This window comes from Hippocampus zosterae, chromosome 18, assembly GCF_025434085.1.
Source record: "Hippocampus zosterae strain Florida chromosome 18, ASM2543408v3, whole genome shotgun sequence".
In the NCBI taxonomy this organism is placed as follows: domain Eukaryota; kingdom Metazoa; phylum Chordata; class Actinopteri; order Syngnathiformes; family Syngnathidae; genus Hippocampus; species Hippocampus zosterae.
Window position 1 is genome coordinate 16,607,769 of NC_067468.1, and position 25,412 is coordinate 16,633,180.

Genomic DNA, 25,412 nt, shown 5'->3' on the forward strand with positions numbered 1-25,412 from the left:
CCTCAGAAGAGTGGATGGCTTACGAAAAGAACTTTCTCGCATGTCACAAAGTATGCTACCAATAATTTGAACAGATTTTAAGAAGGAAAAACAAATCAGTCTAACTCCTAGCCCTGCATCCCTGAACGTGGCCTAAAATGACTCGACAGTTGGGCATGCCGTCACTCCTGACGGAAAGCTCATCAGTCCGCCAATGAGGAATGACGAATGAGTCCTGTTTTGATATGAGATTGAGAGAGATCAGCATTCTATTGTGTCGTGAGTTGTCTTAGATTGATCCACTACTGCTGCTATTGAATGTTTGAGTCAAAGAGACGACATTCCTGACCAGATATGACAAAAATGGCATTTCAAATTTGGACAAAATACTTGGTACGTTCCAAAATGGCCATTTCAAGACACAATGTGAGACTCCCCGTTCAATTCCCGGCACGGGTCTTTCCGATTTTTGCCTAGTTTTACTCAAGAAAGACTCGTCGACCAAATTTCATGTTGCTAACTCACCTCAGGAGACGCGTCACCGAGCCAATCATTGGTGCTCTCTGACCTATGTAAGATTTGAGTATGGCAAAGCCCTTTAAAAGTCCTTTTATTTGCCGCGAGATAATCCCGACGACCAAACCAAGCGATTTCGGAGAGGCCCGAGAACGAGAAGCAGATGTGCACGGTAGCTGAGGGAGTCTACAGGTGGAGACAATCAGCGGGTTGTGATGTCATCCACCTCGTTCGTCTTCAAGCCGCCCAACGAGCCTCCGTCCTCGCAGACGGACGCAGACACGCAATACGTATGGGAAAAGACTTCAGGTGAAAGGCGCCGCTAATCCGCTCGACGGCATCCGGCTTTGCCGTTGTCAAAACAAACGGCGCTCTCGGAACGCACGTGAAAGAATCCCGGCGTCACGTGTTTACGACTCGGGACAGAAGCGCACATCTGGCGCTGATTGCGAGTGCTGTTGTGTGTACAATTGGTTCAAATGTTTTCAAGCGCGTCGCAGATTAGTCATAAATTGTTCCGAGGGAGAAAAATGAGCCAGGATGCGTCGCGAGTGCTGCGTAAGATCAACTTTGGTCAAGTTTCTTCTGCCAAAATGTGCTATTAAGCTACATTTCCAGGGGAAACTCCAGGGAAATTACAGGTCTTGGCGTCGCTTGTATACATGTATTTCATCGGAACCGTTCCTTTCCAGGAAGTGCGGGTAAATTACCCCAGAACGGCTCCTGTCGTCTAAAAGGCATCATGGTGGCTCCCAAAGGTGCTCATTCGGGGTTAAGTTCCCGCTGAAATGTGCATCGGAGGAAATTCTCCAGAAAATTCTGATCTTGGTACTGGGAACGTATACCGTATACAATAATTGGAACGTTTGAGTTCCAGGAACTAAATGGACGCGGTTCTTTTGGGAGACGACGGTGTGTTTGAACCATAGGAATTATGATCTACTTTTGGATTTGGGGGATAGACGTGTAGCGTAATGCAATGCAATGTGGCCATGAACATATGTGGACTGTATAGAATGTCTTTTTATGACTCGGCAGCCGGCGGCTGCGTCTTGCTCACTTCAAACGAGGAGATGCGCGTGTGATCCGCACGGCCTTACCGATGTAGTTCTTGGATATGGTAACCTCTCGGATCTCGATGTGAACGGAACCTTTGGGGATATGGACCACCTCCATGTAGCCTGCAAGACAAGTGCGGTGTGACTTTTTTTTTTTTTTTAATGAGTGGATGTATAGAATGGAGTCCAAATGAAAGGCCAAATGGTCCAAAAAAGGACAAAAAGGGGGAGGACGCGTAACGGGTATTTTTAGACGCACGCACTCAGCCCACCATAGAAGGACAAAGATGTTTGTCGCTTCCAGACTACGTCACATCATGACGACTTTCTTGCAGGGCCAACTCATAACAGAAAATGTCTAGCAGATTCCATGTCGCTAACTTTAACTGCCTTTGTGGGCCGCCATATTTTTTAATGACAATGTACGTATGTGTTTTTATTTTTTTTTATTTGACCTCCTCGGGGCAGAGAGTTGTTGAAGAGTCCCTCGGAGGCCTCGCAGGCGCTTCCGTCGCCGCCGCACACTCGGCATCGATCCTCCTTGGCGTCCGACGCCAGCACGTTGTCGCAGCCCACGTGCTGCAACGCAGGAAAAGATTTATCGCCCTCGTATGTCGTCGTACGCAGAGGTGCGCTTGCGGACGCACACGGTCGACCTTGCGCAATGGAAATAAACCCGAGGCGGCTTTGTATCACCAAGCGATGAAGGAGCTTGCTCACCTTACACTCGCCGTTGATGCAGATGTCCAGGGAGTCGGCCTGGCATCGCGTGCCATCGATGACGGCCGGGGAGCGCTCGGTGTAGAAGTTGTATCCCTCCGCTAGGCAGTTGAGGGCGCACGGCTTGACCCCCCCTGTGAAACAAGGCAACCGTATGACTAACTTTTTAAGATCTTTCTGGTGGAACGAAGATCTTCCATTGAGATGAGAATCTTCTCCTGGGACCAGAGGTGTCAAATCCAGGTCTCGAAAGTAAAAACCCTGCCACAGTTTGGCTTTTGCCACCGTTCGGCTTGAGCCACAGGTGCTTTTACTCAACCGGCAGCCAAATGGCCTCCGGATTTGACACCCCTGCCCGAGACTTGAACCTTCTTTCTGCACTAAAATCTTCTATTAGGACCAGAATTTTATATCAGGACCGGGGCCTTCTCTAGGGACAAAAGGCCTCTTGATGAGCAAACTCTCACTTGAGTTTTGGCTCGTCAAATGATATATTTTCCATGATTTTATCGAACCCACCGCCGGTGTAAGGCTTCCAGTTGTAGTACTTCCCTCGGAAAGGCATGGCGTCAAAGTCGCCGCACTGCTTCTCGCGGAAATCACGGGATCCCGAAAGACAGGCCTAAGCGCACGTAAAAAGACAAAAGACATTTTTTTTGTTATTGACAGATTTCCATCTTTAGCATTCATTCGTTCACACTTTTGATTCACAAAGTTCCAAATACACATAGTCGGTCATGTGCATGAAATAAAAAAGATACACAACAAATGATGCGCAGATTATTCTTTGACAACTGACCACGCATGACCCGTCTTAACCCGTTTTGTAATCCGACGCCACTTGACCTGACGCAACCTTGGCCAGGAACACATCTAACTGGATTTGACGTGATGCTGACCCAACTTGACTTGACATTTACAACGCGGCCCCTTTGCCCCCCTGACTGAACTCAGTAAGTGACGAAGCGAGCACGCTGGTGCATCTTTTTGGATGTGACCGAGAATCTTTTTATTCATTTCCTCCAAGTGACGTGGCGCTAATGTATCCCATTTTTTGACAGTGAGGAGGTTAGAACAGCCACTCGTTTCTGGTTTTTAAAAGTAGTTGTCAAAGATTTTGATACGGTTTCTCCGTGTTTTGATCTATTGTGGGTGGGTCTCGACTTTACCCCCCGCTATAAATGGCGGCTCAGTGTAGTGTATTTTTCATAATTTTTTTTGCAAAGGGACCGGAGTGTCTCCAGCTACAAATTCCTCATGTAGTATTTGACATACTTGGCCAATAAAGATGATTCAGATTCTTGCATCGACAAGAACAAAAAAAAAAATCGGAGGTGGGGTGTCGACGCGTGGCCACGTTAAATATTTATCTGAAGTGTTGCTCCAAACCCCTCGGCCTGTTGCTTTTCACGCAGTAAAGTGCGAAGCTGTCGTCCGCTTGCGCTCCAAGGAAATGTCATGAGCAATGTGTTTGTCGGGAATGATCCCACGCGGGAATACTGAATCATTGCCTTATTTTTTTTTTCTTTTAAATCTCTGTCTCACTGGACTTCCACCGAGACGGGAAGTCAGGAAGCTGTGCATTGACCTTCAAAAGACCTTGCCCAGAAAGTGTAGCAAAGCCCCCTGCAGGCTTTCGGTTGCACAAGAAGAAGAAGAAGAGAAACTCACAGCAGTGTTACAGGACCTGTAGCGTTTCCTCTCCCCTAGGCAGTACTTTCCTCCTCCGGAAGGCCTGAGTGGGGGGGACACGGGACACTTGAATGAGAGATGACATCATTTGTCGTCATGGCAACAACCTCAGCAAACACATGCCCTAGACAGAGTAGTATCTGTGCCGATTGCAGCGAACCCTCTCGAGCAACCCCGCGGCTTCCCTGGGGGCCTCCACAATTCCATCAAAGAAAAAAGTCAGAAAAGAAGGACATACACAATAACTTGGGAGTTTTTTTTTTTCAGCTTCCAAGTTAGGGCCCTGCTGCACAAGCGAAACGGCCGAACGGTGAGCATAGGTTCGATTCCGGCTCAGCTTGCTAACCTGGGCTGCTTGCTTCGCCTCGTCTTGCTAATTTACTACAGAGAGTGAAAATGAGTAAGCTTGGTCTCACTAAGGCTCGGTACTCAAAAATGATTTTGTTGCGAAAGCTTTTGATTGGTCGTTACATCTGCAATGTTGTCGAGCTGTCGGCCAGTCATTACTTGCTGCCGCAGCTGAGAAATCCCGCGTATGAGGTAGCGATACGATCGTCTCCGCTTTTGTTTGGCGGCTCCTGCTCCCACGCACACGTGCCGACGAGCGCACGCGTGTGTCGGCGACGCCCACGGGTGCGTGTGTGTTTGGCTTGCCGTGGCTTACTTTGCCTACTTACGCTGGGCTGTCACAGTGCCTCACGGATGAGGAGACGCCGCCACCGCACGTCCTGCTGCACTCCCCCCACATGGACCAGGGGCCCCAGCCTCCGTCCTCGCTCTGCGGCCAGGTCCCGAACAACACGCACTCGCCTTGGTAGCACCACTACGAGGAGCCGGGAGAGTACCATAAGCTAAGCGGCAACTTATTACAAGCCGGGACAGCGCAAGTGTCAGTTTTACTGTTTTCCAAGCGTCCCGTCCAGGCTGTAAATTTGCTGCGGCATGAAATGTAGACTACACAGCGCTTGAGTGATGATTTTTTTTTTTCCCCCCTAAGCAACACGTGCGCGATCCTTCTTCAAGCCCTTTTAAACACACACTAACTCCCAATCGCGGCATTACTCTGCCCATAATTTCATTTACGCATTAGTCCACTTCTGCAGCCATCCTTGTAGGGCTTTTATGTCTGACTCAGCTCGCTTGTGTGTGTGTGTGTGTGTTTTTTTTTAAACCAATGCGTGTTTGTCACATGGGCAATTATTTCTCTCTTTGCTTGTCTTTCTGGAATTTGCTGAGTAAGCCAAAAGTTTTGTGGGTCAGGATGAAAGCATTGCAAATCCCAGGGGACTTGGGTGCCTTGAGTTAAGAGTGACACGACTTGCACCTTCTTTGGGATACGAGTCGTCGTCGGGATGATTTGTGAGCCAAAATTGGCGATTCGAGCGCTGTACCATAGCGGTGAACTCAACTGACTTCACAGCACTTTGGCAGACGGTGAACAATTCTTCAAAAAAAAAAGAGGCTTCACGCTGTTTAATGCCTCTCCCAGGTGAAGTTTACTGTCAAGCTAAACATAAAACCTGGAGAATTCCAGTTTAGATATTTAAAAACAAGCGCATAGCTTTGCCTCATGGCAATCTCTTTAGCTTCGTGCTAAGAAACATTGCAAAACAGCACAGATGGGATCACATCAGTGTTCAAAAATGTCATTCTCACCAATGAAGTGACATTTCCGGCGGCGCACTAAGTGGTCGGGAATCATAGGTGTAACCTAGATGACTTATCCCGGTCGCCATATCTTTTGTTTCCATCTGACCTGAAACCTTCTTCGTCCTACTTGCCAGCATTTTGGGTGTGGCGTGTACACAAGCCCACTTAGTCAGCCGTTTTATCTAATGGGGAAGAGCTCTTTTGTTTCTTTGTGTCTCCTGTGACGATGGTTGCAAAGGGGCGGCGGCCTGGCGCCTCGGGAGGGTGCAAAGCTGCATGCTAAGCCTGTTGGGAGATCTGAACGGATCAGAGGCAGGTCTTTTGTTTCACCAACTGTGTCAGTGGGTTAAGAGCCCCGAGCGAGCGGGAGCTTCAAGGTGAGCAGAGGTAGCAAAAGTACTTGCTTTCCATACTTAAGCAGACAAAAAACAAAGACTGGTCTAGAAGTACTGATTCAAGACCGTGTGAAGTAAAGTCAGAGATTTTAGAGAGCCTCGTTGTCACCAATGAAACACGTATGCCACGGTGAGAAAGCTGAACGGGCGAGTAGAGGCGTATTCCAGTACTGCTAAAGGTGCGTTCGAGCTACGTCGGGCCACTGTACTCTTTCTTTCGCTGGTTTTGTGCCGCGCGTCCGCAGAGACTCTGGAAAACGAGATTATGCTGCAGGCGCGAGGTTTGCATTACACAACCACCTCCGGCAAGGTGAGAGCATACAAGAGGCTCAGTTCACCGGGTCACTTTTTGTCCGTCTCCCCTCCGCCCATAGCCGCCCCCGCCCTCGCCATCCTTCCCCCCCCTTCCCCTCTGCCCTCTCCTGTTAGCCGGGCCCCTCTTCATTACACGGCGGGTGAGAAACGGCTGACAGTCACGTTCCTTTGAAACTATCGCGGCCGGGGGCAGACAGGCAACGGTGGGGTAGCGCTCCTAAAAAGTGCTCCAAAAGCGCTTCCAAAAGCCCCCCCGGCTCAACCTGGGGCCCCCTGTGTTGTCCAGGACCCCGTCCGCGGGCCCCAAGCCTCAAAGGCTCCACTGAGCTAATGCTAATGGCCACTGACAGCTGGTGACACTCTCCCATTCTTCCCTTTTACCCCGCCGACCATCCGTCCACAATAAGTGCCGTAATCCGCGTTAAAACTGTCTCTCCCTAACCTGGCTGCCATGGACGGGGCACCGGTGACGTAAAGCTTGCCTCTCGAGTGTGCAGAGGTTGCAAAACTACTCACACTCTCTACTTAAGTTGCAGTACAGACCCCCTGCCCCCGAAAAAAAAACAACAACCCCCCACCCCAATTGATCCAATACACAAATGTTTGGGTTTCTTTTTTAAACCCGAGCATGTGAGCTCGTGAGAAAAAAGCAGGTCAGAAAATGGATGGATGGATGGATGGATGCACTACACATATTCTGGTTTACAACAATACCCAACCATATTTAGTATTTTTACAACAGGGCTGAAGAAGAAGCTGACTCACCCCTTTCTCGATGCTCCCCGTCTGGCACAGTGTTCCCTCGGCGGCAGGAATACTGTTTGTAACGCAGCGGTTGCTTTTGCTAAGGCACCAGAGCTCTCTACACACTTCCTAGGAAAGAAGGCAAAAAACAGTTGGTCAGAACACATGAACAAACATTCTGACGGAGGAATCCCACGCGGGAAGGCCAGAGCCGGAACCCAACCCTGCACCTCGGCATTGTGAGTTGACCGCCCGATACATAACATATATTGAGGGGGAAAAAAAATTTGAAATTAATGACCCAGGAAACAATTTCTGCTACGAACAGTCTTCTGGAGGGTAACTCACTGGTGACATGGGGAGTTTCTTTAATTCCTTAGTCTGCAAAGCGGTCATTTGTGTTTGAATCTGGATGAATGTCGGTGCAAAAGGTCCTGGTTTTTCTCAATGTCTTGAGTCAGTCGTGACTAACGCTTGCTCACCTCGCCACCGAGCCCGATTGTGAGGTCAAGGAAGTCTTTTCCCAGCTGAGAGACAGGGCTCCCGGGTCGACAAGAGTCTATCTTGAGTCTCACTGACTGTCTGGACAAACACCACCGCGTTTATTCTCCACGCCTTTGCCGTCTCGATACCCAAAACTTCTCTTGGGCTGCCACCGGTTGTCTCCCAGTCTTCCTTCGGACTTTTCCAGCCACGCGCCGCCTTCAACATCCTGACACAGTTGTGACTGTATCTGTCCATGTCATTTCTTATGTTTTTCTTCTCTGTCAAGAACCCCGCTAGGGTTGATACCCAAAATTCACTTTGCCTGTTGAGATATTGAACCCCCAGGTCGCATCATAGTTTGGGAATCTCTGTTGTAAACTTGGAAGTTTCTTGAATGAAAACAGTTTATTTTGTTGTTCCCAAACCCATTTCCTGACAGAATTGGGGCATCCCCTTTGTCTGTACGTGATCGAGCAGAAAGTTTGGCTAGTCCAGTTGCCATGAAAACCCCACCAGGTCTCCCGCCATGTTCCAACTTCAAAGGCTTTTACAGGACAAACATGCTCAGTAGAAGAGCTGCTCCATGAAGAAGAGTTGTGATCTGGTGCGCAGACTCTGACCCGCCGGGTCAGTAAATATGCTAGAGGCCCCCCCCTGCCTCCCCCCCAGATTAAACAAAGCGGTAAACTACCCCTCTCTGGTTGCAGCCACTTCCCACTGCCAGCTGCTTTCAATAAGCAACTACGCCACTTGCGTCCGCTCTTGCGGCCGAAGATGAAAGGTCAACAACCCGGGCCCTCGCCAACGCCGATATGGGCCTGATGGATTGACGCCAGGGGAGAAGAGAACAAGCTGGTGATTTAAAAAAAAGCCGAGGGTGGGAGGCTCTATGGAAGAGCCACGAAGCCACAGATGACAACTTCATCGGAACTTGCTTGAAGGCCATGTGGACATGTTGCCTAACGTTGGCGATCGCCAACTGTTTTCAGCAACAACGTGGAACGATGACTTCAATCTTTCGCCTCTTTGGAGGTGCTGACGGAAACCTCACAACCGGCTCCACTTGTCAGACCAGAATTAAACAGCCAACCCCCCCCCCCAAAAAAAATACCCTACCCTCTTCTCTCAAGCAGGAAACGAAGAGCCTATTAGATCATTTCCCACAAGGACAGGCCGCCTGCGTGAGTCTAAATATGTGCACGTGGGTTTAGGGGGAGGGGGGGTGTCAAATGCGATAACCGCTAAGTGCTTTTCAAAAACTCTCCATGATTTTTCAAGGACCCATTTGAAAAAAACTTTAAGACCATACGTTCCAGATGCGACGACGTCTCGATTGGCTGCTCATCCATCAACAGAGTGGAACATTCAGGCAGACTGATTGGCTCACGCCCAAAAGCCGTTGTTCGCGAATCCACCGCGCATATTTATATAATAGACTCCCGCTGCGCACTTTTGAACATTGTAGAAAAAAAAATATCTCTACTCTTTCTTACCCCATATTTGCACTGGCGCGAGGAGGCACCGTACTGGAAGCGGCACTGTTCGTCGGCGTCGTACACCTGCCCCGGAGCCACTGTTGGGTACAGGAAGTCTTGTTTCAGAGGTTCATTGTCCAGACACGTCCCCCGACCTGAGCTGTCAAAAACACAAAGCTACAATAGGATTGTTTCTTGCACAAATGGACTCGGACCGCGTCAGTAGCCACCAGAACCAAAAAAGGGGCTGCAAACGTGCAGGTGAACGCTGAGCTGAATTGCACAATTCACTCTGGACCCAGACGGATTTAGCGCATGCAAACCCGAGATGGCTCGCAGTGGCCGCTTTTGCATCTTGAAATACCGATTTACGGATGCAGCCCATTCCCACGCACTACGAGACGCCTTGAGAGAGACACGCAGTCGCAGGAAAGGATGAGGCCGGGGCAATACAGACCGCTGGTCTGTATGCCGTTTGCTCAAAGAGAATCGAGCGCTGGCAAAGAGAAGGCGCCGGAAAATTAAAAGACTTGTTGTTGGATTTAACGCGCGTGTTTACTGCGAAGCAACTCGCTGAGCTTCTTCAACGAGGAGCTAACATTAGACAATTACCCAATTAGGATATAATGGAGCTGGTGTATTTCATTTGGAAAAGCCTGTTTACTATAACGCCGTGTACTTTCCAGCTGTGGCAGCTGTGGTGGAAGGCTCCCGTCCCACCGCAGGGAAAAAATGGGCGCGCTGACAACACAAATGCGGACGACAAGATGACTGAAGATAATTCGGGCCTCTTCCAAAAAACGTCTTCTTCTTTAATAGTCCTACAACATGGAGACGGGCTACGTTTCCCGACGGGGGAATTTTCCACCTTTTTTTCACAGGTTGCTATTCGGCGTGAAATGCGATGTACCCGAAATGGGCCTTTAGCCTTGCCACTATTTGCCTTCTTTTTCCAAGCTTGTTGAATTCACCCGCATTTCAGGGTCCTGTCCTGTCCCTTCAGGGACACTGTCACTATGTCTTATTTATTCGAACCGTCACGGTTTTCACCGCCTGACCTCTGCCCTTCAAGCATTGCATCAGCATTTAGCACTGGTGGTTAATTTATTGGTATACAAAATGTCTTCTCCCTTTCTGGTCTAGTTCTACAACCTTGGTATATTCGGCTGCTTTGGGGGTTCTGCCCTGTCCTCTGTAACAGGATCGTCAGCGTGTGGCTGTTAATTAATTGGCAAAGAACAGAAAGTTTTGCTACTAGGTCCTGTACCGATTCATTCCGTTCCGTATCTGGATCATGTCAGTCGAGCTACACTGCACCTTCCAAACGTGTCCATTTTAAAAGTCAAATGTGGGCCTTGAGCACAAAAGTACAAAGGTGCCAAGAGTACTTATGGCTCCATGGGCCCGATTCCTCCCGGCCGTTTCAACCATCCCAAGCGTTGCTTTCAGGTTGGCCGCAGTCGCGTCAACTCGACCTGAACTCTTCCACAGAGTGTGTTCATAAAGCATTTCTTAAAAAGCCAAACAAAGCCTCGCAAGAAAGTGAATGTCGGCCAACGCGATGGCCAAAGTTGTTTACTTGGCAGGGAGAGACGCGGGTGTGTGATATCCAAAAGCTCTGTCTGGGGGAGGCTGGCTACGGCGGGGTAATTGGAGTTTACGGACAAAACCCTTTTGTTGGAAACACTAAGGCATAAAAAACGAAATTAAAGTTAAAAAAAAAAAAAAGTCGAATGGGGTGTAACATAAGAGAAAGACGTGCGGGGGTTCGGTTACCGGATTCCTTTGAAGCACACTAAATGGCTCTTTGTTTGTCATCTCCATCCCGAGTGCTGCTCGCTTCACAGCTTTCAGTCGGAAACATTTTGTGACAAGCGCGCTTGCTATTATCCGCTTTGCTGGAGGGCCTTGCGAGCTCAACGGCAGTACCTTTCCATTTTTGCGCGAAAGGTACTGACCCGGCATGGGTGCTTGACAAATTTCCGCCTTCCAAAAAGTAGTACGTGAGTCAGAACAAAAACTGTCGGCAAGGGTCATCTTCGTCAACAGAGACTCTCCACACTTTGCTTTTTTTTAGCCACAGGTACAGATGAAATCATACATCTTGTTGATTACCGTAAAACACACTACAATGCATACCGCAAAATGATTGGCCGTTAGATCTGTGACGTTGCCGTTCACCTTAATGTACGGATTGTGTCGTGGACAATAGCGAGAGGGAGTTATGCGTAACCTTCAACGGGGATTATTAAGGAGCAATTTCTGTTTATCTGATGAAGAACAATCTCGAAAGGTGGACGTTTGACAATCGCCCCTTTGGATTGGCCCATTTATCTGCGTGAAACTCCTTCTGAACGATTGAGGCCATTCACGCAACAATCTCCACAGAGTTCACGAGAGCGTCAAGGCCGAGCGAGCGAGACATTGTCTGCAAACCCGCCTGGATGTTCGACCGCACACATGAAAGCCTTTTCTATTGCCGCAGACAGCGGCGCGGGGTCCGCTTCATAAATCACGTGGCTGCGCACGAATGCGGCGGGGCAATGGGTGCAGAGGGAGCGAGCGAGTGAGGGGGGGGCGGGTGGGTGGGGCGGCTTTCAAAAAGGCCGCCGTCTGCTACTTTGGTGCGACTCTGAGGTCGGAGAATCTCCCCCCCAGCAAAGGTCTGTTCTTCCATCAACTCCGTCTGAAAGGCGTTTTCTCCATTGCCGCGAAATGTTTTCGCCGGAGTGGTCTGTCTCTCGTCGGACGTTTGCGCGGCGAGAATTCTGTCGGACTTGGACCGAATCACGCACCGAGCGCATATAAAGAGGCTTAAGGGGTGGTCCTGCGCAACACGCAAAACCTTTAGCATTTATGTCCCTAATTATCTGTACTTTACCGAATGCCTCCATTTATTCAGGCCAGCGGTCCGCAACCTGCGGCTCCAGAGCCACAAATGGCACTTTCGACCTTCCGCTGTGTCTCTCTACGAGCGACATGGACGTCATTCAAAACCAACTTGGCTCACGCCGCACAGATGACGTGTGTGTGAAAATGAAGGTGATGTCAGCTTTGACGTGTCGAGGTTGCGCGCTGATCCTCGCGAGCAAAAGCTCGCATGATCAAATGAATATTGTAATTTTCCAAAGATGCATTTGACATCGCCATGCGGAGTAGTCCTTTTGAATTCATGTTGACAGCTGACTGCACGCTGCACATGCGAATAAATGATGACGGAACACAGAAGCAGACAGCAGTTTTTGTTGGCTGCACATGGATCATTTAAGTTTGGCTTCCATTCCAAGAATATGGAGGGGGGGGGGGCGGAGGGGACTCGACTAGATATGGACTATTTCAGTTGAAAGTCAGCTTCAAAGGGCACGTGTTTTTGTTGCGCGTGAAAACAAAATGCCGTAGCACTTCCCCAGTAGTTATCCTCACTTTGGATGTCCAAAAATTTTTGTGACAAAACAACATTGCAGCGGTGACATTTCGTTTTGGGGCAATATTCCATCATCGCGTGCGTTATGACTATTTGTCGATGTATGAGTTGATCTTTTTTTGGGGTGGCTTTTGAATGAGACGGCAACGAGCGCCTGACTCCAGCGTCCGCCTGACTTCTGGTCGGGAACTGGCCGTGTGACGTGCGAGGAGCACGCGGGCCAGGAGCTCCCCGTCAGGCTGGCGGGGGTATCTGCTTTCTGCCAGACGCCGAAGGCCGACTCCAGATGTTTTGTCTGGCTTCGTCTGACTTGAGTCCCGTGCACGTTTTTCACCGTGCCAGGCTGGCAGCCAGCGGGGCCTCATTCCGACACCCAAAAAAAAAAATAAGTATGAGCGTGCCGTCTCGTGTGTGTGCGTATGCGCACATGGCAAGCCATTGGAGCATGTATTCAGTATCCTTGATATCCAACTTTAGGTCCAATGACGAGTTGATGAAATGGAGGCAATTAAGTTGATGGGGAAAGTCACTGGCGGGCAGACGACCGGCCTTTTACGTCACCTTCGTTGAGATTTGCTCTTGTGGAATGGACGTTTAGAAGTGTGGCTGCTCTGACCAAAAGGTTTTATAAGTAAACCCTCTCAAATGCTTTTACCATCTACCGTCGTCTAGGAGACCAGGTTCAAATTAGGTGGTCATCGAACAAAACGAATGAGTTTCTATGTGCAAGAGCCTTGGAAATGGCTGAAATTCAATTCAAAGCAAAATGTCAAACTCCAGGAGGACTTTGTTGTGCGTCTGTTCATGATGGACATGCCTTCCAACCTTCATGTTGCCAAGTGAAACTGGCTCTTGGTGGCCGGATTCTTAAAATAAATACATTGAAATTTGTAGGATGTTAACGCTTAAATTCAAATGGCAGGTCTCCTATGTCTTTTCAAGGATGGCTTCCTGATACTTTTTCGTGGCTCTACTCATGATAGACATGCCTACCAAATTTCATGCTGTTAATTTCACGGCCAAATTCTTTTTGAAATTCCGGACGGCCACTTGCGAGCCAAAATGACCGTTTCAAACCCAAGTGGCAGACTTCCTGTTTCTTTTCAGGCATGGCTTCTTGAGACTTTTTGTGCCATCTACTCATGACAGACATGCCTACCAAATTTGCATTGTCAAGTACAACTGGCTCTGATGTTTTTGTGTGTGTGTGTGTGTGTACAGAGCGAGTGACTGAATTCAAAAGACCCTGGGAAATGGCCAGAATGACCCTAGGATGGCCGCCTCAGACCAAAACAGCAGACTTCCTGTTTCTTTGAAGGCGTGGCTTCCTGAGGCGTTATTGTGGGGCGACTCTTGTCAGACAAACTAGTATGACTTGTGTGCATCAGTACGACAATTGCGTTGTACTCGAAATGGTTCTTTCCACTTCAGAGGCCACTTTTGGTGAACAAGTACGACTTTAAGCTCGATCGAGAAGATTGGAAAAAAAAAAGGCTTTGCTTTCCATAGGCCCTTCAGGACGAGCAGGCATCATCCACTTACTCGAGAAAGCTGGTGATGTAGTCCTTGCTACAGGCCGACCAGGAGAAGGGGTTGGTGTTGGCCGTGATGTGCGCCGCCATCAGCTTGGCCGTCTCGTGGCCTTTGGTGCCGCACGAGTTGCCGATGCCGTCGTGGTTCATGCCGAAGCTGCGAGTGGAAAGCATCATGAGTAGTGAGCACAACGGCCCGCCGCCTCGGTCCCTCGGCCGTAAAGAAGGCGCTCCCCGGGCTCTTAAAACAGCAGCCCCGGGTCAGGGGTCAAACCCCGTCTGGAGCTCAGCAGGAATGAGCAAAAAGGTCTAATCATCACTGTGATGCCTGCCTGTCAATCAACGCTTGCAGGTCTGAGCAGGTCACCGGGGGGTGGGGGGGGGGGGGGCAGCGAGGGCAGGAATCCCTCGGATCAATTACTGGAGGGTTCCTGGACTCATCAACTTAAAAACATTTCATTTAAATATTTGTCCCACAGCTGATCTTGACTTTGACTTTTAAATGAGCCCAAATGGCAAAAATAGCAGATTTCTTCAGTTTTTTGGGGGGCATGGCTTCTTGAGGCTTTTTTTTGTGGGTCTATTCAATGATAGAGATGTCTCACAAATGTTTCCCCAAAGCATATTGGCTTTGGGTGCTAAATTCTTTTTCAAATTCTGAAAGAGGTGCATGTGCCAAGATGGCCACTTCAAACTAAATGGACGGACCTCTTGTGGCTTTTCAGAAGACTTTTTGTGGGTCCTGATGTGATAGACTTGTCGACCAAATTTGACGTCTTTTAGTGAAACGGACTTTTCGGTACGGTTTCATGTTTTACGGACAACCATCCAAACTTGCTCCTAAATTTTGTCCTCGTCACCCACGTGATGCCCGCCTGTCAATCAGCGCCGGCAGGTCTGAGTGGGCCGCCAGAGAGGCTGGAAAGTCGGGAGGGGATGGCCCGCGACTCCTTTGGATCAATTACCGGAGAGATCCCGGGCTGGAGAGTTTGAAAACTAATCATCTTAACAATCAATTTCAACTTTTCCTTGCCGTTCCCCGAGAGCACAAATCAGCTCTAATGTATTTAACAAACCCGACCGCATCGCGCCGTCTCAAGCTGTTTTTCTAGCGCGGGCCGCCTATGTGACATTTTAGAACGCTCTGGAAATAAATCCGGCCCGGCCACGCTGTTATTCCTTATACATCTTCTACAGGCATTGACTATTTTTACAACGGGCCCCTTTGCGACAGAAGCAGACACGAGACATAATAAAAGGAAATGGCCATCTTGCGCAACTCTCCGGGGAGGCTAATACATCATCATTATTGCGCGCTGGAGTCGCGAGCCAAAGGTATGCACGCGCCACACGCCGCACTCGGAGCCCGACGGAGCTCGCGCCAAGTCCCGAGGCACGCGGCTTGGGGAGGAGGGTAGAAAGGCTTAAAGGTGGTTGCGAGGCACACGGGAGGTCACGCGACCTTGGACTCGGGTCACACGATGGAGCCTGATCACGAGCCCAATCACGCTTTCTCTCTCAAAGAACGGACAATCCGTCTATTATAGTTCTGATAGAACTGGTGACCATTTGTGGAAAACTCTTTATCTTCACTGCACTCATTCTGATATCTGCCCGAGCCAAAGTGCCTCAGCCGATCATCATTTGCGTTTTTTCTGCATGTTTTTAGCCGTGCTCTCCCAAACGCGGATCGTGTATTTCGGAACAAATCTTTCAATTCACTCGAGGGTCTTTCAGTGGTTGAGTTTCGTGCCGCAGGAAAAAAATCATTTGCGCTCACTTGTGGCCGATCTCGTGTGCGATGGTGAAAGCCGAGCCCAGGCCAATGTCTTCATTGATGCTGCAGCTCCGCTCCGGCTCGCACATTCCTGCCACCGAGGCCAAGCCTGGATGCAAAAACACACACACACACACACAAGGAGTCAAATGAGAGCACACTTATTAGGCTTCTTAGATTTCCTGACTTTAGAGAGCTTAGCATCAACTGCTAGCTTTTTGCTTGTACTACTACCGGTCCTTTCTGTATTTATTGTTGTTGTGATTGTTTTTTAGCAATATTGCCAAAGGGGCCACTATTTTACATGGCCTCAATTTCTCACTTTTGGTTGCACACGAGAGCAAGAGACGTTTTCAGGATTGGCTTCCGGCTACTGGAAAACATCGAGACGGAGGTTTGCACTTGACGAAGCGCCAGGCCTCGCCTAAAACGCCGGCCAAGGAAGGAAATGTAGCAGCCGCCGCCGCGCCCGAAAAAGCTGTCGGGAGTTTAAGAAAAAAAAAAAAGGATGTTTTCCTCATTTGGGAGCTGTCGAAAGAGAAGAGAGGAGAAAGGGAGAGCGGGAGAGACCGCTTCAACTTTCAGCCCCCCCCCCCTGCAATCCAGGTGTCGCAAGGCCTTTTTTCCCAAAAAAGCCTGAGAGGTCACATCAGGAGACAGGAGGCAATTCTTCACAGATTACATCTACAGGTGAGTGCAGAGTGGATTGGATGACACCGCAAAGCAGGTGTGTGTGGGGGTGTGCATGCGTGTGTGTAGTGTGGGGGAAGGGCTCTTGTGTGTGTGTGTGTGTGTGTGTGTGTGACTTTCAAGCGTGATCACTCTGGAATGCTGTTTCAGCATCGATCCACTAACATTGCTACGGAGATTACTGCTGTCCATGTAATATCTTCTTTCTCTTCTCTAGTAAGACAATTCAGCAGTTTTAGAAGGACTGTCCCCCCCCACCCCCCACCCCCCGCCCCAAAAAATACGTGTTTCGACGGTTTTATGGAAGGCTGTTTGTTGCATTAGGACAAACTACTCCATTGACTGTCATTTACTAGCAGCATTTTCCCAATAAATGCTCTGTTTTATTTCAAGCCATCGTAGCGTTTCCTTGACGAGAAAGACGATTCAGCACACGACTTGTCTCACGCAACATTTGTGTTGCGGTTTCGCTTATTCCGATGCTCGGATGCGCAGTGACGATTGCTTTCAACAGAAAAAGAGGCGTGGCCCACGATTCCCCAGCGCTCGCACAGGCGCCTTACAAGCGAGAAATAAACCGGCGAAAATTCAGCCGATTTGGCCGGCGCGGAAGAGCCCGTAAATTCCCCGAGGTCACGAGAACTGGAAAACACACAGATTGCATTTTTCGTCTGGTTCGTGCGGACATCCCGAGCACTCTTACTAACACACATCTGCTTTGTCTCCGATACAAGAACATCTTTCTCTCTGCGTCTGTCATCCATGCTTGAAATATGAAGAACATCTCGGCAGCACCCGGTGTTCATCCAAGTCGCAAAACGCCCAGGTCTAATTCGTTTGAAAATGATGTGTACTTGTCAATCATCTGCCAATCTATTGACTATTTGACCCCGTTCTAGGTCAGATAAAGCATTCAACATTCTCATTTGCATGGTGTTAGATCTTTGCTGGTGATCTCCAAGGCGCAGATCCCTTGAAACCAAAGTGCAACATCGGCGGGCGGCACGCCGGAGGGTCCGCCGAATGGCAAAGGCAGCCGCGGCGGTGAGTTTGCGCAAGCTCCCCCCCCCCCCCCCCCCTCGCCGCACCTTGGCTAAGAGTGTCACGGCTTTTGTATCCTCTTTGCTAAGAGGCTAAACAAGAATAGACTCGCAAATCGCGATGGTCCCAAATGCAAGGAGGCGAGCCTGAAGGTGAGGAAAGGAGGCGGGAGAGAGGGAGGGAAAGGAAGGAGCGCGGCGGCTACTCTGCCATTACTTGAAGAATGCGTGCGTGAGTGTCAGTTGTTTTCTTCACACCGGCGCGGACTGCGTACTATCTGCGGGCTCCGTGATTACTCCGTGACCCCGAAAGGCCAGAGTTGTTGCCCTGGAGCACGATCCCCGAGAAGAGGGCGAGGAAGCCAAGCAGATGCCGGGGCAATTAAAGCCACCGGGGGAATGTGACGAATGCGCTCAATCCGTCAAAGCCCTCCCTCCAGTCACAAGAAGACCTCAGAGATATACTGTGCCGCCCGCGGGCCCTTGCGCAGATAAGATGGCCAGAGGAGACTGGGGATGGGAGGGGGGGGGGGTATGGGGGGTTGGCCGTCGTTGGTTTTTCTTTTGCCTTTGCTCCCTTCTGAAAGTAGCCTCAGCCGAAAACTGCGCACGGGAGATCCCCCCCCCGCCCCCCACTTCGCTCCGTGAACAGCAGAAGCTGATGAATCCCGACTCTACTGGTCTGAATTTCAAACTGCGGGTCTACGTTCTTGGTCTCCATAGTCTTTAAAACGGCGATAAATCTGCCTTTTTTTGTGTGAAAAGCAACCAACGTGGAATCAGGGGTCAGTGAAGTCGGTGAAGCCACGAGTTCCAGCTTTCCTAAATCGGATCGGAGGCGTAACTTGAGACAGAATGTTGCCCATGTGGAAGGCAATTCAGCACTGCCGGGGTTCAGGACTGTCAACGCTCCAGTTTTAGGACTTCTTTTTGAAGGCCAAAGTTCTCACCTAGCGTTCCACAGGGCTTGTTCTTGTAGGTGCAGATGTCATACCTGAAAACATAAGAGAGGGTAGAAGATGAACTTCAGCCGAGACGCGAGCGATCTCGGCGCTTGTCGTGACTGCTCCGTTGCCATCTTGCCGCACGAAGGTGGACCAAGTCGCTGTGTGACCTCACCGTTGACCCCGCTAACTCGCGTGCCGCGCCGCTAATCCAATACGGCGCAGCCGAGGGAGGCCGCGTGCAACTTACGATGGCCACGAATCGTAGCGAAAGCTTTTAATCTATTAAAACCAAGGGCACCGCAAATTTGATTTGCCTCCGCTTCCCGCCTTCTTCCCAACGCAGATTTTCACACGCGAAAGCCGACAAAATACAGGAGGAATAGAAAAGTCCCCCAATCCTAACCCCGAAACGTAATTCCGGAAAGAAGACATGGTACCGTAAAGCCCTAGCCCAAGCCCAAAACCTCAATCTCAAAGTAAGATCACACTCGGAGTCACCCTGGAGAGCAGACCCCGCCCTCTCACATCAAACAGTCACCCTTGCCCCCCCTCAAGGTCATGTCCAGCCACTTGATTGCGATCAACATCGCCAAAGGCTTTTGTATATTTCACCGTTAGGCAAAATCCCGTTCGCGGTCAATTTCTGAAACGTCGAGTTTGACAGAGGATCTCGATGGCATCTTTTGAGATTAAAGTCGCCGCGTCGACTTCAAACACAGCGCGACGTTCAGATTGAAGGAGACTACCAAATGAATTCCAGGAAAACAAAGAGACGCGAGAGAGAGAGAGAAAGGCAATGTCTTCCAGGAGACAATCTGCAGAGCGTCAGCGAGCAAGAGAACTCCGATGACAGAAAGTGAAGAGACTGTTCTTGAAACAGAATCCGCCCGCAAACACTCGAGTTGCTCGAGTTCACCGGGCCAAACAGCCCGGCCAACAACAGCGCAGATAAAGACGAGCGCGCCTTTTGACATTGTACAGAGCGCCTTCTATTTTCATTTCCTTTTGATTGGGCCCTCGGCATTGTAACGGCTAAGCCGACTTGTCCTCACCGAGTGATGAGCACGGCGTTGTCGTGGTGGGCCATCCCGTTTTCCGGAATGCTGTTGCCACTGTCGCCGTGGTGGGACAGGATGGACTTTTGCCATTTGCAGAAGCTGTCCAGAGACTTGTCGGCGTGATGGTTGATCTCCAGGTTAGGCTGGGGGATGGAGACGGAGATGAGAATGCACGGGGAACGTCAACGCGATGCGTTTCTTCCATCCGAGACGTCCGATCCAAATGCTGAGGTTCCCTGCGGTCTTCGTACCTGATCTTCGGTCAGAACGATGAGCCGCGTCACGATAATGTTCACAACATTTCCTAGGCTGGCGTCACGGTAAAGTTTGGCAACCTGACCTCCAGAAAAGAAGAAAAAACACAAAGTCAGACAAATGGCGTCCACCGGGGGGCGCCGTCCAGGAAAGTGCCATCCAACTTACAATATTCATGATGGACAGGATGTAGTGCTCGATGTCTTTGCGGCCGTGATAGCCGACCATCATCTTGTCGGCCACCACCAGCGTCTCCACGAAACGCTCGGTGCTGACGGAGCGCCGCGTTCGCCGCGCGCCGTTGCGGCCCGCGTCTTCGGGTCGGCTTGCGGCGGATGCTCGGGCCGGGGCGTGGCTGCTGTTTTTAACCGGATCTGTAAATCACAGTCACCCGGGTCAGACAAACAAAGACTTTGGAATAAATATTGCCTCGGTTCAACCGCTTTGCTTCAGTTGACAAACCGTCTTGTGGGGGTTTTGGACAGATCTATAAGTACCCTTTACGGGGCGGAAAAGACCCTGTCCCAAATCGCTCCATATCCGCCTGTTTCGCCTTTCTGCGTCTTTTGACATCAACGTCTTAAGATATATTGAGAGATGACTTAACCGGAGTCGGACTTAAGTCCCCCAATTTTAAGACTTCAGACTTGCTTGACGAAAGCTTATGAAACACTTAACTTGCCTTTGACTTTTAGACTCGGCCTATGTGACTTGACGTGTGTTTCTTGTCCGTCTATTGATCTACAACCTTTATCCCGGTAAGGCAGTTAGTTGAGAACGCCCTGGCAGCAGACAGCAGAGTAAAACCAAGCAAAATACAAACAGCGTACATTCACAACAAACGCAACAGGGTGACATAATACATACGTGGCACGTGTGATTTAAAAGTTCTGTAGGATTCATGAAATATCTTTTTGCACTGCAGCGCAAAGATAAAGAGACGGTGACGACGGCGACATGACACTTCACCCATCGCGTTGAAGCCCAAAGTGTAAGGTAAGCGGCGTGAACTTCACAGTTTAGCTAACCGGGAACTGGTCAAACATGAACTGAGCTGCATATCAGATGTGCCTTTAATTGGGACAAAATGGAGATCAGTTTAGTTTATAAGGTTAGTGCCTGGTATGTGACGATCTGTTTTGATGACGCGGGGCTGTTTGATGACTTGCTTAACCTAAGCCATGACTTGACTCTTCCTTGAAATTTGCCACGGTAACTTTAGGACTTGAAGGGAAAGAAATAAAGGTCAAGACTTACGACTTGCATAGGTGCCACTAGCGTCTCTTACGAAATACCCCCCTGACGGGGGATGGTGCTCCCACCTGAAATGCCGCAGCTCGACTCGTGGCTCTGCTCCTGCGACGAGGGCATGGCGGACATCTTATAGATGACGTGTTGCTGCGCTTCATCCGGGTTCCGTTCGCCGGCGGGGGAGGAGGTGTTTTTTAATGGCTCAATTAAATACTGTTCTTCTTCCGTCGTTATGATGCCGTGCTGGTCACGGGGGAAGAAGAGCGACAAACAAGAAAAGTACGTCATCACTTGTTGGCTTCGTACAACAAACAAGTATCAGCTCGTTAGTTTTTTAGAGAAATTATTGTTGATTGTTTCATCATCACAACGTCAATCATCATTTCAAAGAACGTCACAAATACAACATGTGGAGCATGCGCGGGCCGCATCGGCAGTACCCTAACAAAAAGCTGCTAAGCTAACGAATTCATGAGCTAATATTTAGCTGCTATCCATTCTTTGACTTGATTCAAATACAGAGTCAACACAAGGAAGTCGTATTTTGAGCATTTTGAAGAAATATTAGCGTGTGGCACTTTTTATCATTAGCTAGCTGGCAGCTAACAGCGCATTTAGCTACAAAGGGTAAATCTCCATTATTTTCTGGCTTAAACGAATTGGCTAACCTTGCGAGTGTTTCACACATGTCGCCTTTTGGCCAAATATTACCTGGTGCCAAAGATTCCTCTCAAAACTGGTTGGTGAACAAGTCAACCATATTACTTGGCCTCCGCTTTTGATGCTAAGCAACATATTGTATTATTGTCACTTTGTAAATGGCGACTTTCACATCTCTGATCATATCTCGTCGTGATGTTTGATTGCCTGTTGGGATTGTGCTTGACAAAAATGAACATCAACATTTTGAGAACCCCTGCGCCGGCTGCCTTTTGAAACGGCGTGACTCTCAAATAGCCGTCAGTGACCCATATCTGTTGTTTTTGCGTCTCCTCCAAGATTCCTGGCCACAAAGAGGAGCGAAGCCAAATAGTTGGTATTTAAATACGTAATCCTTGAGCAGCCAGTCAAACAAGCAATTAGAGTGAAGACCGGCATTCAAACAATTACCCTAAAGCACCTCTTTTGAGCACACAAGAGTGTCTTGGCGCTGTGAAAATATAAAACGTATTTTATTTGGGTCTTTTCAAGACTGAGTCAAGGTTTTCCAATTGTCCAGACGGCTGATTGCATTAAAGTGCACGCTCGCTTTTGACCATTTTTGGTGATGTGAGCAGGGGGGGGGGGGAGCGGAGAAGGGGGCGCGGAAAAAAAAAAAGAGAGCAAACACTAATTCAATTTATGACGCCGTGTTTCGATGCTGCCAGCACATTTGGCTGCGAGGCGAATACATCTTCACATGTGCGAGCTCCGCTTCATTTTCCTGTCTTGACTTCTTGTTCCTGCCAAGTCGTTTGTTGCATTACATTATCAGTGTGATATGTTGACTGGCCAATAAGTGCGCAAATTGTGACTGAAAGAAAAACGATGGTGCGTTGACCGAAACAGAAGCCACGGCATGGCAGAAGAATACATACTGACTGGGCAGGTTTTACAGTCATTTGTCCGCCGCGGCCTCTGACTTTCGGTCGCCGTTTCACAAAATACATCGTTACCTGACCCGGGTACACACAGTGAGTCGTTTTCCCACCTCTGTTACGAGAATGGGCGGCTGAAGAGGAGTCAGGGACGACATCTGACATTTTACGAGTGCGACAAGCCGACACCGACGTATGCCCTAGTTGATTTTCCTCTGGCGGCAAACTACAATGGCGCTAATGTTGTGCGCTGCTTCGTCTGAACTCTCGGCTGGCCGGCCGGTGCCCATACTCCGTTTCACCGCCAGGCCACCCCGTCTTCGGGGTCTGCGGAACCACGAGTGAACGAACCCTGGTGGGAGGTTTCACCAACAGCGGAGCGATTAAGAGAACAGGCTGTACTTTTGACTCATGTTGAACTGTCAATTTTCCATCGCCTTTGCTAGCAATTCACCTCCTGTAAGATCTTTGTGAGTGACACCTGAAAAAGTTTCTGGTGGTTACTTTGCGCTCACCAGGCCATTGCAGTTGCTGAGCACCACTCGAGTGGCCCCGCGCCGGTTTGTCAAGAATCCCACATAGTGGCAATTGTCCACCAGGTTGTGGCGCCACTCCAGGCCATCGCGCCCCCAGTACTCCACCGTGAAGCGCTTGGAGACCAGGTGAGGGGTGAGAGTCAGGTTTAAGTGGAAGTGCTTCCCGTAGGCGGAGAGTCTGTAGAAAAGCTGGGAATCGGGCGGCTCCGGATACGGGCCCGCCGAGGGGTCGGCCGCCCCGCGTCTCCGCCGTCCGGGTCGGTGGTGCTTCACGGCGTAGCTCAGGAACTCGCCATTCTCATCCACTCGCACGGGAACAGTCAGCTGGTAGTGCTGCAGGTAGGACAGGAACTCCTCTGTGAACGCACGCCATGAATGCTCAGGTTAAGGGGACCGCCAGAAGTCCGGACAACAGCAATGCTGCGCTTATCGCATGCTCGGTAGTTGGTAATTCACATGATTGGCAAACGCGAACCCTCAGATGTCAACCATTCCAGGATTCCAAACTCAAGGTTTGTTTCGATATCCTACCTTGGGAGTTGTGTAGAAGTGGATCGACGCTCTGAAATTCGGAAGCAGCCATGACCACCAGGCTCAATGTCCAAGTCAGCGCCTTCCACAAAATTTCCATAATTCTGGGAAAGATGTGACATGAGGGAAAGGGTGGCGGAGGATGGGATGGGATGGAGGAGGAAGGGGAAGTGGGCGCTACAGCCGGACTAAAAACATGCGCTCAGTCCGAGGCCAAACCATAACAACTCCATGGTTTGCACCTCCTCGCTGGCTTGGGGGGAGGGAGTGGGGGAGGGGGGGAGAATAGGTCTGCGCGTATCCCGGATGCTCAGATTTCTCCCGGAGGCAAAAGCGTCCACGTTGCGGCGGAGGCCTCACGATTCATGTCCGCAGCTTGGCCAAAACGCGGCGATCCATCAGACGCTCAGGTGGCGGTCCGGAGAGGAAGCTCTAAATGGGAAACTCGCCTGGGCCCAGCCATCTGCATTCCTGCCAAAGGGAATCCATCAAGGCGTTACGACCACTCTTGCTTCACTCGTCAACCACTCTTGTGTTGTAGCAAAGCACAGGCTCACGGGTTGGACCGGAGTCTGATTGACATGACCACCGTTGCTAAGATGAAGGTCCAAAATGTGCCGACGCTCAAAGAAGATCCAACCAAGACTGATGAGTAAGCGGCATCTGTCACCGGTGAAGGAAGGTTTTCATCATCTTTAATGCTAACGACTAAAATATGCGAGGACATGACGCGAAGATATTTGACGAGATTGGAACAAAATCCAACTAAGATGGATGAATCAAAGGGTAACATTTCCATCCATAAATGCAGCGAATGGATGGTTGGATACATCAAAGACAATGACCAGAACATGTTTTTTGTTTCAATTATTATTTTTTTGATCAGACAATCTTCAGTCTTTAGCTATCGTGGGACTGACTTCAGAGTCTCCAAGCACCCAAAGTTTGTTTTGGTGACGATGATTGTTTGTCCTCAATGAGCAAAATGACAACTTGGATGTTTGCCAATATCAAAGACAGTCTTCTGTGAAATCAACGCGTGGGTAGTAAAGCTCTAGTAAAGAGTGGCTTTTTGGACAGCACTTAAGTCATTTCTTAAACAACAAGCACCTGTTGTCATACAGTTTGGTCAAGTTAGTGGAGCGCTATTTACCATGGTCGTGGTCAGCTCAGGTCCAAGTGTGCAGGATGTGCGTCCAGAAAGCCGATGTCCGCCCCACGAAGCACCGGCCCGGTGCGTGCTCCTGCGCTCATGTCCTGGCGGGCTCCTCGGTCATCCTTTCGCCTGCGCATGGAAGCAACCCGGTCGCTCGAAGTCAAAACCAAACAAAACAATGCACGCTCTTGCAGCGGGGGCTCCCTCTCTATTTCCAACCCGTTATAAATCTTGACTCAGGTTGGCTTAAAAAGTGAGTTCAGGTTGCAAGAGGATGCATGCAAAGCCAGAGAGCGAGTAGGGCTGTCGGCTTTGGAGGGGGGACGGAGGGGGGGTAATTCCTACTCATTGCACTCACCGGGGTATGTCCCACTCGCCCGGCGTTCAAATTGGCAGCTCTTTTTCTCTCTGTCTCTCTTTTAGGGAGGCGGTGACGTCAGTGCAGATGTCTCTCTCTCTCTCTCTCTCTCGCTCACTCCCCCCCACCCCCCATCCTATCCCCAAATCATCCGTGCTCGTGTCCATCCGGGCAAAAACCTCAGCAACCCCTCCGGGTTTCTCCCACAAAGTTGAGCTGTCGTCACGGTGACGAACTACTTTTCATCGTT

The 25,412-nt window shown here is 49.8% G+C and overlaps 2 protein-coding genes across 6 annotated transcripts in view; one reads left to right on the plus strand and one right to left on the minus strand.

Moving 5' to 3' along the window:
• The window catches only part of adamts6 (ADAM metallopeptidase with thrombospondin type 1 motif, 6), a 28,883-nt gene extending 5,083 nt beyond the window's left edge, over positions 1-23,800 (minus strand). The window contains exons 1-17 of one of the 2 annotated variants that reach the window (XM_052051841.1): positions 23,649-23,800; positions 23,097-23,473; positions 21,076-21,247; positions 19,922-20,127; positions 19,750-19,833; positions 19,493-19,641; positions 18,444-18,487; positions 15,767-15,872; positions 13,997-14,143; positions 9,049-9,190; positions 7,091-7,198; positions 4,643-4,788; positions 3,945-4,008; positions 2,793-2,895; positions 2,274-2,407; positions 2,009-2,132; positions 1,596-1,676 (exon numbers count right to left, since the gene is read on the minus strand). In XM_052051841.1, coding sequence (XP_051907801.1) covers positions 1,596-1,676; positions 2,009-2,132; positions 2,274-2,407; positions 2,793-2,895; positions 3,945-4,008; positions 4,643-4,788; positions 7,091-7,198; positions 9,049-9,190; positions 13,997-14,143; positions 15,767-15,872; positions 18,444-18,487; positions 19,493-19,641; positions 19,750-19,833; positions 19,922-20,127; positions 21,076-21,247; positions 23,097-23,473; positions 23,649-23,748 — 2,287 coding nt within the window. In that variant the 5' untranslated portion in view covers positions 23,749-23,800. The remainder of the gene's footprint in view (positions 1-1,595; positions 1,677-2,008; positions 2,133-2,273; positions 2,408-2,792; positions 2,896-3,944; positions 4,009-4,642; positions 4,789-7,090; positions 7,199-9,048; positions 9,191-13,996; positions 14,144-15,766; positions 15,873-18,443; positions 18,488-19,492; positions 19,642-19,749; positions 19,834-19,921; positions 20,128-21,075; positions 21,248-23,096; positions 23,474-23,648) is intronic. The other variant, XM_052051840.1, reaches the window with a different exon arrangement.
• Positions 1-25,309, plus strand: part of cwc27 (CWC27 spliceosome associated cyclophilin) — a 47,287-nt gene extending 21,978 nt beyond the window's left edge. Inside the window, exons 15-17 of one of the 4 annotated variants that reach the window (XM_052051847.1) lie at positions 17,394-17,497; positions 20,679-23,243; positions 24,195-25,309. In XM_052051847.1, the coding sequence (XP_051907807.1) occupies positions 17,394-17,430 (37 nt within the window). In that variant the 3' untranslated portion in view covers positions 17,431-17,497; positions 20,679-23,243; positions 24,195-25,309. Of the gene's footprint in view, positions 1-16,369; positions 16,887-17,393; positions 17,498-20,678 lie in introns of those variants that run through there. The other 3 variants (XM_052051846.1, XM_052051849.1, XM_052051850.1) reach the window with 3 other exon arrangements.
• The last annotated feature ends 103 nt before the right edge of the window (positions 25,310-25,412 follow it).